An 11,923-nucleotide genomic window follows, 5' to 3' on the forward strand; every position below is an offset into this window, starting at 1 on the left:
ATTCAAAGCTCACTAGCATCTGCAAGACTCTTACTAGGCCTTTCTGAGTTTTAGAAGTGAGAGAAGGAGACGGCATTAGACTATCAGAAACTCAGTCATCCCTTCTTGAAAAATAGCAAAGTAAACTGCAGACTGACTATTTTTAAAACTTTTAATTAATTGATAAAAATGAAGAATTCATACTTTTTTCACAAGAAAATAAACTGCCTGCTGGCATAAGGATAAGAGGAGACTGGTTTTTCCTTTCTTTCATCTCTCTCACCTATAAAGCCAAGTAAAACCTGGGGAAATATTTTTAATGTGATTTTGTAAATTCATTGGCCAGAAAATGTGAAAATTCCTAGTTAAGTAGAAAACCACTAAAAAAAAAAAAGTACGCAAAATTAAATATTATCCAAACCTTAGAGGAAAAATCTTCCCCAAGTATTGTTAGGTAGCAGAGTAAACCTTTTCAAGGATGCCGTCAACTCCTCCAAAGGCCCATGCCAGAAGCAAAGGGGAAAGCAAACTTTGGCAATTTGGATGTAAAACTTAACAACATAGACCAAAAATAAAGTTTAGAGATCTCTAAAGTAAAGGTATAAAATTTATATTCCTTTCTGAATACCTCATAAGGAGGTGATCTTAAAAAGAAGCCTGTAGGAGACAAAATTTCTTAAAGCAGCAGAAAAAATGAGGTCATTTCAAACAGTTTAAGAGATTTTTTGTGTATTCACAGTGGTGGAGAGTAGGGATGTTTCCAAACCAGAACACTGTATTATGTGGAACATATTGGTAGTGTTTCAAGCCATTGTGTTGATTACAGACATCCCAGGCCAGCATAACAAAATGGACAGTAACAGATTGCACAGAATGAAAATTCCCTTTGAAATTTCCCTTTGGAGGGAAATTGCGAAGTCCCACAAGCCCTGGGTAAAATGCTATTCAACATCCTGAAAAAAGAAGTAAATGTTGCGATCATATACTTTCCTGATCATATTAACCTACCTGTGTAGCAAAAGGATGATGAGAAGATAAAATGGTAGGTGAAGTTTGATACAGGAAAACCCAAAAGTGACACATACCAAGAACTACCCCCCAACCCTAATTTTAAGTATTGATTTTTGGGGACCTGAACTAGTTGATACCGAACGGAAGAAAAAAAATGTCTTTGAGCAACACTATAGAGTTCTATGAAAATGCCTCTCAGTGCTAAACAAAGGCCCAAACCCCCAATGTTAGGATTCTATAGAAATACACATATATTTGCATTATGGAAAATATGGAATAAACCAGAAAATATCATTATTACACAATCTTCTGACCTCCTCATCTCAAAAAGGTTATGTAGTCAAATTTTTAAAAGTACAGAAGTTAATAAAAAGGACTGAGAAACCTATGTGATAACTTTTACTGAGGAGTAACTGAACAAACTTAGGATTCTTCAGCCTACAAAAAGGGAAGATTAAATGGTGATGTGACAGTGGTCTAAAACAACTTAAAAAATATGAGGAACAGCTATTCACCTTTTTAAAACATTTTCATAAGACGATTAACAGAAGCAAGTGAAGCTCAAAGATGTCAAGTTCAAAAACCAAACAAACAGAAGGTGAGTCTGCAGAAATACATCTTGGATGGTACATTTACCTGAGTTCAAAAAGCAAAGGGTTTTTATCATGGTTAATGATTGCAATAGCAATCACCTATTGTAGCTCTGGAAGTCCCTGAGACAGTTTCCTGGAAAGGAGTATTCCCCCATCCTGGAGATGATGGCTTAGCTGGATATTTATTCTGACAAATTTCTTAGTCCCTCTTTAGGGACAGGCATGGAAGAAGGCGAACCATACCCAGAATTTCAAACTCATTTGCTCACACCAATTACTACTGTTTCCAAGACTTAACTATGCACTTTGCATTACATCGCTATCAATGAGAGACACAAAAAAACCCCATCTCATTTTCATATATAATTAGCTAGTTCATGTTTCAATGAGCAAAAAAGATTTATCCCAATCCAATTTCTACAAGCATATCAAAAAGTGCTAACTGTCATGAAAATTTTGTACACTAACTAAGAATTTCCTTGGGTCAGACCTTTGCTCCAGAGTTAAGACAGAGAAATATTATAAATATTAGAGTAGAAAATCCCAAGAGAAAGTAGAATACTGGACTCAGGTCAATCACTGTAGATTCTCTTTTAAACTTTAAATACCTACTCTTTTCCCAAATTGTTGATCCAAAGACACGTGGAAAACTGTGTGAATATAAACCACAAATTTAAAGATGATAGGTACTGATCATAATTTTCCTCTCTGAAATCAGGTCCTAGCACATGCATTTTACCCAACTTACTTCCGTGAAGCTCCATGAAGACCATTTAATCTAATTAATTGTGCTTATTTGTAAGGACCATTATAAGAACTGATGAATGTTAGAAACTTCTTATGCCATACTCACAGTTTTTAAAAAGTCTTTCTTAAGAAATGGAAAATATATCTATGCTTTTTTAGAAAGAGATGGTTGCTATCCCTCTACTCCCAGCAGCTGTGATTTGTACTCATTCCAGTTAGCTGATCATATCATCACATAGAAGATACTGTCTTTTTCACTGCTGTATTTAATAGAAATACCTACAAATATCACAAAAAATAGATTACCTCAGCAATGGAAACCAACATTTTCAAACAGCACCTACAATCAGCTAAGGCTCTTTTTAATTGATCTCCTCCACTTATTTCAAAACTCAGCAGTAAAAGTTAAGAGAATGATGCTTCAAAAGGTGAAGATACCACTCACAGCTTGTTTGTTTCAAAGCCATACAGGCTTGAGGAGTTCCTGCACTTCAATTCTTTATTATCACCTGCTCAGTTGATAATACCTACTGAAAATATGGCTTGTTTCAGTGCAAGGCAAAAGTTAGTATAAAATATCAATAACAATGAATCAGACCTTTTCCCCTTTACATTAAGCATGTTATCTACAACTTGATTGTGCTTCCAACACCCAAAATAAATTTCAGGTTTTATATTTTGAAGCAACAGGTAGAATGGAACGTGGTTGTTCTTGCAAATATGATTGATGATGCTGAAAGTTTTCTAGGAAATTCAGTGATGCCTGATCCTGCCCAATTATTGAACTGTCAGTCTTATTTGAATTTCCATCTAAAGGCTTATTCAGAGTACAGCTGAGAAACCTATCCTTCTCTGATCTCATATAAAATGTTTCCAAGCAAACAAATAGGTATTACAAAAAGACTTTAAAAACATATTCCTTCCTGAAGGAAACTCAAACATCATCTGACGAGGTCCAGCATCGTTTCATTAAACTGTAGAGCTGTTGTCAAGTCTGCAAGCACCTAGTCACACGAGTTGGACAAACTAAGACAACTTCATGAACTTTTCAGCACTTGCTTTATTTATTTTTTTCTGTCAGGTAATTAAATTCTAGTTAAAAAAGAAAAAGTCAGAGTCTGAGATATTCAACACAGATCAAAACCAACTTTAGTGACATGAGAACTACTATAGATGGCATATTAATCCACCCATCCCATTTGATGGCCTGTCTATTCTAAGACACATACCTGCACTCCTGAGATTGTCAATTTTCTAGGTAATACTCCAAAGACATCCAGCCACATGTGAATCTCAGTCTGACAAATAAATGGATCTCACATTGGCATCTCTTGAATATCATTCCTTCTTACTTCTTTGTAGACCAGCTCATTATTAACGGTGCATGACCCCCTCTCAACTTCATTTTCCAACTTTCCTACAGTTCCTGTATTTCAGCCACACTGCTTTTCTACTTAGCTTCTATCTCTACTGCAATTAATTCCAATTGCATCAATGTCCTACAATTGGGACAGACCTTTTTCCTCAGGATAATCATGTTGAAAGGCACTTCTTTAACCATTTTAATGTTCTCCTGCATTTTCTTTCACCTCTCCTATCTAAAGGCATTAACATGATGGGTCTCTTCCAAACTCCTCTTTAATCAGCATTTTGAATCAGGCAGGAACACTGTATCAGCGTGATCCCACAGGGCACTATTTCAGCTGAGCAAACAGACCTGTTTGAACAGTCCCCTTTCAAGAAACGCTTCCTTCAAACATCATAAAATCCTCCTAATAATATCTCAAGAACCATGCATTCTTCATTATTTTCAGAGATGAGAATAACTCATTCAAGTTTATCTCAGCCCTTGGTTTTTTTTAAGTATCTTTCCTCCTTTGCTTGGTGGAGGCATCTTCAACCTGTCTCATCACAAAGTTCATTCAACATTACCATTATTGCTGAGACAAAGTGGACTCCAAGCCAACATCATCAGGATGTTTTTACCCCAGATTTATGTCCCATATGCTGGCAAGTTATCGAGATCTATTCTTATAAATGGGCTCTCTATTTTTATTAAAGGTTCACAGTATTAGAGGTCTTGGATTCTTAGCTGAATCTCTCATCTGACTCTCATTTTTTCTCCTCTTTCATATCTCCTGACTCTTAGGATTAGTCTCCTTTTTGCAGTCTATTCCATGTCAGCTCTTTCTCTTCTGGATTTCCACCATCCACTTCCCTTATGTAGTTAGTTTCTTGCATTGCTTCTCTGTGTTTTCTTCCTTGGTGTTGTGCTCGCCCATGTTTCAAATGTCAGTGACTGGCTCTTTCATTGCTAAGTCAACACTGCCACCATGAAGGCAGGAAGTAAACAGTTTCCCTGAATTACCCTGCACAAGCTGAGACTTTTCTCCTTGACTTTGTTTGGTGCACACCTGCTTTTTCACCCCTCTTCTGACACACCTGTGAATTGTCCCCACTCTCCTTCAGCAGCACACTACCTGAAATCTTCTCCATTATTTCCAAAGAGTGAGGGTGTATGTAGGAATACTTTCCCCCCTGCTTTTCCACACTAACTCTACCACACATTCTGTTTCAGTGCTATACCTCAGTGCACTAATCACTTTGATGACTATTGAACTCTTATTCCCACTGCTCACAAAATAAAACATTTCTGACCAACTTGACCGCTTCTTTCTCTTTGCTTGCCTTTGTGTCTGGCTGGTTTTTTTGCTTTAAGACAATCCAAAACAAAAAACCCAAAACCAAACCACAAACAAACCAACCCAAAATTTTCTCACTAGGTCATCTTTCTTCCCTCCTAGAGAAGCGCATCACTTGCGGTCTGTGGTAGGCAGCATTCCCCTCTGGCCAAGTTGCATAAAGCAGCATTGTAGTTTAAATTCAGGTTTCTTTCCAGAAATTAATTCCTAAAGGCATGAATAATGTAAATATTACAGCTAAGCCTGAGACATAAGAGTCAAATAACCTACTACTGAATCTACTACTTCTTTCAGAACACCAATCATGTTTAAAAACTATTACAATGTTTTCCTTTTCTTAGAACAAATCTGGCCTAGCAGTGTTTGAACAGGGCAGGGAACAGATAAAATAATAAAACATGGGATTGCTCAATTGAAAATTTTAATATGTCTACATACTTCTGTATAATTCAGGTTGATTTATCCAGATTGTCACCGGGTGGTTGTATTAAACTGTGCATAAAACTCGTCTGTTGGAATATTTGAATACTCTTCTTCTTTAAGATAAATGTTCCTAGAATTAAATAAAATTTTTTAAAAAGCCATTAGTAAATGTTTCCTTGCTATTATACAGAAGTAGCCTGAGAAACCTAAAGAAGATATAATGCATTAACACCTATAAATGCTCATAAATTATTAGAAATGGAATTTAATATAACTAGAACTTGTTCTGCAAAATATATGCCACATCTCAACATAGCAAACTTAGGTTTTTTCTTCCTGAAATATCCCTCCAAAAATCTCACAGTAAGAAAACCTGAATTAACTCAATTCCAAACTTTTGTTTTCATAACAAGAAGGCATCATGTATTGGAAATTCATTTGCAAAAGGTATGTATGAACCTGAGACTGGCACAGTTGGTCAGAGCATGGTGCTAATAATGCCAGGGTCACGGGTTCAATCCCCATATGGGCCATCCACTTAAGAGTTGGACTTGATGACCCTTCTAGGTCCCTTCTAACTCTGACTATTCTGTCATTTTATATTCATGCCAAAAAAAAAAAAAAAAAAAAAAAAAAAAAAAGAAAAAGAAGGAACTGGAAAAAAAGAACACCAAATCATTAAGTTCGTTTTTCTTTTCCTGCACATATTATCTTCCTCCTTTCCCATAAGAGCAGACACAAGAGCTGCCCACCAAGACACATCCAGTGGTTAGTTAAAGAATCATCCAGTTCTGTCATACATAATGGAAATGCTGTTTGTGTTGCTAGCCTAACCCCGAGCTATCAAAAACTGGCAGTTCTACTGGTAGGTCATCCTTTTTTGTCTCAGAAAACTAAGATAAATTAAAGAAACATGTACTGTTTTTCACTTGATAATATAATTTTCTGCATAGATAATTATATTTATTCCATATTTTGCCATCTATATGAACAGTCTGTTGTCAGTGGAACGCTTTTAAGAATTCCAGATCCTAAATCATGTATGTCAGTCAGTAACACTCAAAACCTACACTTTGAAGATTGATTAAATAATACTGAAAAACACACTTCAGACATATTGGTTTTTTTTAAAGAATGAACTTGTAAAAAGTGTCTTTAAAAAGTTAGAAACAGAACAAGTAAAAAAGGCTCTTTGAAAGCCATGCTATTGTGTTAATAATGGTAAAGAGCTGTTTTTATTTGAAGAACCCTATTCTGGTACTTACTTTGCTTTCTGCTCCTGAGAGAGCTCTGCGTTCACGAAATCTAAATCTCGGCGCTGTACCCGATTCTGCCGCTGCTGCTGCCGCTCCCAAAGCAACTGGGCTCTCGCAGTCTGTAGACGTTGCCTATCCCATTCAGCATCTCTTTGGCGTTCCTGCTCTCTTAATCGCTACAGGAGCGAAAAGAATGCTTCATTTTCTCTTTCAAAGATGAAACTGTATATATAAAGTCTCATGGGTAAGTTCATCCAAACAAGCTTGCTTGCCTTTATTGAACACTAGAGGTAGCACTTGAAATGGGGAGAAGGGAGCAAGGACTTCTAAACCAGGCAGAAGCAAGATACAGCCAATGAAAGTGCTATTCTTTTCTCTCTGTAAAAACCCAGAGCAGCAAGACAGACTTTTTTTTTTTAAATTCTTGTTATCAAGAGTTGAAAGTTCTTGAGGAAGAAGTGCATAGAGTTAAGAAGTGCACAGACATCAGTATGGCTTATAATATGGCTAACTTGGTATACATAATAGATGAGCCATGAACACTACATGAGTAGACTGAAACTGTTTTTTTCCTCTGCATCACTTCCTGTCTGACACCTCATTGAACTGAATCAAAAAATGAGGCCTGCAAAAAACTTACTTTTCTTGGTTGTACTCATTTTCAGTCAGCTTAATGACTTGAATGGGTTTACTTCAGAATAATAGGAGAGGCAGGAAAATGACAATTCTACCTCCAGCTTTAATAAGTCCTAGGTAAGACACAGTATAGCCCACAGTATTGTAGGAACTAAAAGATAAAATCAAACACTATTCCTTAGCTGTCATAAATGTAGCCTCTGTGCTGAGGGAGGCAAGTCACTTCCTACTTCACAGTATCTAGGCCTGGACACTCTTGACTTCATAGGAGACTAGATGTCTTCATTTTGACTGCCTCCTTCTGTACATCTCTAGAGCAGCAACTATTACCATTGTAATTCTATTCCACAGCACGGTTCATAGCTGTGTAGGACAGTAGAAACAAAACTCCATCACATTTTCACATTCATGAACTTATAGGCCTAAGAAATATGCATGAGCAAGGTCAGTGGACCTGCTCTATTTGCCTTGCTTGGGTACCCTTGAGCATGAGAATACTGCTTTGGCCTGCCCTGCTTTCACCTTCAGGTCCCAGATATTCTTCCCCTGTAGAGCAGCCCACTCCTTGCAGGCAGCTTGTCCACTCTCAGGTCCTGAACTGCACCATGAAGCCTGGGTCCTGGGCTGGACAGGACTTTGCTGCTCAGCTGGACCATCATGGACCATGTCCTAAGATCCCCTTGGCCCTGGGCTCCTCAGCAAACTTCCTCCCAGTCCAACTCCAGGGCTCCAGCCTACCCCATGGCATCTCCCAGGTGCTTCAGAGGCACTGTGTTCAGTTAGACTGATTAAAGTTTGGATAAAATGCAGATCAATGGAAAACACAGTCTCATAATGGCATGTCCAGGGCAAACAAGGTATTTTTCTTCTACAAACATTGTCTATAGTATTACTACAACCAAGAAAACAGAAAATGCATGAAAATGTATGTGAGCTTAAATACCAGTTTCTCCAGAGCTTGTTCCTTTTGAAATTGACGAATTGCCATCAGCTGCTCCTGATTCATTCCCTTCCATCGATCCACAAGCACATGATGTTTACCCAAGGGACCGATTGCTTGGTCAGGATTTTCAGAAAGTAAGTCTCCTCGAAGGAGGAAGGTAATTTCATCCATGTCATCTTTTATTTTTTGAGCCTTTTCCAATTCATTTTTATGATCTAGTTCAGCAACCTAAATTCAGTGGAAAGAGAGAAGTGATGTTTTTTCCAAGAGAAAATATGAACTAAGGAGTGAAAAAATGTTAACACATTTTAACAGATGTCTTTCCAACCTGCATACAGTTGTCAAAAGCATCACATACAAATACTGTGATCATTGTCTTATTGGCCAAGATCAAAAGTCTAATATCAAAGAGTTCTTTAATGTTGTCATATCACATATAGCAAGTAAACTGTGGGAAAATAACTTTGTTTTATAAGAAAATGCAGAATTAAATAAAAAATAATTCCACATTTATCCCCAAGTAAATAACCAGTAGATATTTGGCAGACAAATACAATATGGAAGAAATTTACAATAAAAATTTACAATCCTGAATCACTAGCCTTGATTAATATATTACATACTGAATGAAGAGTGTGGGTAAGCCCTCAAAATAGACAGATGTCCAATTAATGTCTTTAGATGCAGCCTTGATTCTGTTTGCTGATACAAAATGCAAACTTGAATCATATTATGTGGATGTATCTGCAATACTGGAAATCACAGTATGAATTTTCTATGGAATTCACTGTTCCTAATGTTCACTACAAGGTGCAGTCTCCTATTCAAAGGAAATTTTCCTTTTACAATACTCCAGAAACAAAATACAATGGGTTTACTGTAACATAATTACCTTCCAAAGAATAATTAGACTAAGTAAACTAACTTAAAGTAGAATGATAATGCTATGCATCATTCATTTCTAATACTGTGTCATTCTTCTGTAATGCATAAACTAAACTATCTGGAACAATGCCTGGTTCCAGCTTCCATCTGGACAGAGGACAAAAAAAAACCTCCTGCTTGCTAGGGCACACAGAGAACAGGCTGCCAGATCGGTCTCTCTTTACACATCTATCTTGACTGCAACAGATCAGTGGGTAATTCTGTCTCCACTTTGACCAAGATGTGCTGTTAAAAAAAAACCACTGCCTTGAGAATATTCACTTATGTAGAACAGCTTGGTACTTTTCTTGCTGATCAGTAATTCACTGGTCGGCACATACGTATTGGCAAAGTAGATGAGGACAAATGAAAACTCGAGGGTTTTCCATTACGAAAGAGCAGGTAAAGTCTTCTGTGCCATAGAAAGTTGAACATGAGTAAGCAGAGTAACTAGAAGATATAAACAACAGAGAATAACATGACTACAGACATGTGTGAGAACTTGTTCCTCTGCACATCTTAAGGAAAAGAATCCTAACTGAGCAAGCACGGTGATCTATGCCACCAGAGAAGACTGCTAAACTGAGATTATCTCTACATTTTTAGTTAAAGACTTTGAGTTTGGATAACAGCGGTTGTCCCAAACATCAGGCCAGGAGACTGTCAGAGAGTGACTTCTGTTTGCTCCAAGTAAACATGCTAAACCACCTGTCAGTGATGGGGCAGAAGAAACAACTAATACTAAGTACCATATCCTAGATTAATAAATTCCTTGGCTGAAAGCAGCCTTGTGGTTTCCATTAAAATAACAGAAGTATTTGATATGCAAAGAAAGTAAAAGAAGAGAAATTATTTTTTTTAAATTATACATTAGCTAAGCCACAGTTCAGCTTAGACAATGCCCAAAATCACGTCTTTAGAGATGTCTATGTCCTAGGTTACAATGTAAGATGTAACCAAAAGCATGCATTCTATTATCATCTTCACAAGCTGTTAAAGCAGGTGAGGCAGTGTTTGTTATCTCCTACCATGACTCATCCCTGATAACTCCCTCTGGGAGCTATCTCTGTTTAATGGACAATCAAGGACCCACCACGACTCATAGAATTACATCAACCCATTGTGAGATGCTCCACTCAGGGGGAGGAGCCAAGCATTCCCACCTGGATATAGTCTGGGGTTTGGAACAGCATGAGCAGCCCTTACCTATGGCACTCCCAAAGGACAAGAGCTATCACTGGACCTTCAGGTGATGACCACACCCTTTTCTACAGGATCACTGCTTCAATAGGACCACTTTATCTGGACTGTTACCACCACCCTGACTAACAGGGTGTCAGGCTGTATCCTGACTCTGTCAGTGTTCTTGTACTATTGCATGTATTTTAATTTTCCTATTAAATTGTAATTCTGCCTTGTTTTCTCTCCCTGGTTTGTTTTCAAACTAGTACAGTCTACCACCCAACAGGAACATCAACTATAAAGCAAAAAAAGAAATGCCTACTTTTAGAAAAACAGAAAACCTCAAGCAAATCAAATTTCTCATGACAAACATCAGCTTCAGATCTAGGAATCATTGTCATCATAACATGGAATAATACAGTAAGAATTACAGGCCACTTTTCCATCTCTGATGTTAGTGAGTATGACTTTTACCAGAAGGTAAAAGAAATTTTTTAAATTCAAAATGTATTTCCCTGAATTGTTTTTTTTTTTCTCAAGAAGAGTCAGTAAGAACTTGAAAGGAACGATGACATTACAACTTTTAAGATCCAAACCCCTGAAGATATTCAATCATCCAATACTTTTGGAACACTGAAACAGAACATCTGAATATATACTTTTATCTTATTAATACTATGAATCAAGCAATTATTTGTAATTGGGAAAAAGCTCCAGAGTAAATCACATTTAACAGAAAATAATTTTGAATGGATTTCACATAATTGCTAGCCTCGAAGCTTAAAACGTGTAATTGTTATTTAGATCACTTTCTTAATGTCACTCCACTGTGATCTACCAAGAGATCAAAACAAGGCACTTCAACACTGTAACTCAGACTTGCCATTAAGCGGGAGAGCATAAAATTTCCAAGCTGCCTGAGAATCTTACTGGAGGAAACCCCCAGCCCTATGCATAGCCATGTATGTCATACTACTATGCCATGATTAACGACAAGAAAGATTTTAAATGCTGAAAACAAATCAGATTTATCCTGTCCAAAGTCCTGCTGCCTTCACTATTTCTGATCCAGGCCAGGTGCCATTGGCCTCTTGCATACATTGGCACATCTGCCTCATACTCAGCCACTGTCACCACCACCCCAGGGCCTTTCTTGCCAGGCATTTCCCAGCCGCTGTCCCCATCTTGGAGCTGTAGGGGGTTGTTGTGACCCAAGTGCAAAATCTGGAACTTGGCCTTTTTGAAACTCAGACCACTGGCCTAGGCCCATCAATCCAGCCTGTCCAGATCCCTCTGCAGAGCCTTCCTATCCTCCAGAAGACTTGGTGCCATCTACAAAGTGACCGAAGGTGCCCTCAATCCCCTTGTCCAGGTTATTGATGAAGATGTTAAAAAACTGACCCCAGTTCTGAGCCTTGGGAACACCATTGGTGCCTGGTCCCAGCTGGATGTAGCTCCATTCCCCACCACTCTCTGGGCGCAGACATCCAGCCAGTCTTTTACCCAGTGAACAGCGCGTGGCGCTGG

At 37.9% G+C, this 11,923-nt stretch overlaps 1 protein-coding gene across 3 annotated transcripts in view; it reads right to left on the minus strand.

Annotated features, from left to right (window-relative positions):
* The window catches only part of RIBC2 (RIB43A domain with coiled-coils 2), a 40,483-nt gene that overhangs the window by 21,122 nt on the left and 7,438 nt on the right, over positions 1-11,923 (minus strand). For 2 of the 3 annotated variants that reach the window (XM_017730559.1, XM_017730560.1), the window contains exons 4-6: positions 8,291-8,518; positions 6,721-6,887; positions 5,471-5,585 (exon numbers count right to left, since the gene is read on the minus strand). In XM_017730559.1, the coding sequence (XP_017586048.1) occupies positions 5,504-5,585; positions 6,721-6,887; positions 8,291-8,518 (477 nt within the window). In that variant the 3' untranslated portion in view covers positions 5,471-5,503. Of the gene's footprint in view, positions 1-3,288; positions 5,586-6,720; positions 6,888-8,290; positions 8,519-11,923 lie in introns of those variants that run through there. The other variant, XM_017730558.1, reaches the window with a different exon arrangement.

The sequence above is a fragment of the Corvus brachyrhynchos genome, unplaced genomic scaffold, assembly GCF_000691975.1.
Source record: "Corvus brachyrhynchos isolate BGI_N302 unplaced genomic scaffold, ASM69197v1 scaffold523, whole genome shotgun sequence".
NCBI classification, from domain to species: Eukaryota; Metazoa; Chordata; class Aves; order Passeriformes; family Corvidae; genus Corvus; species Corvus brachyrhynchos.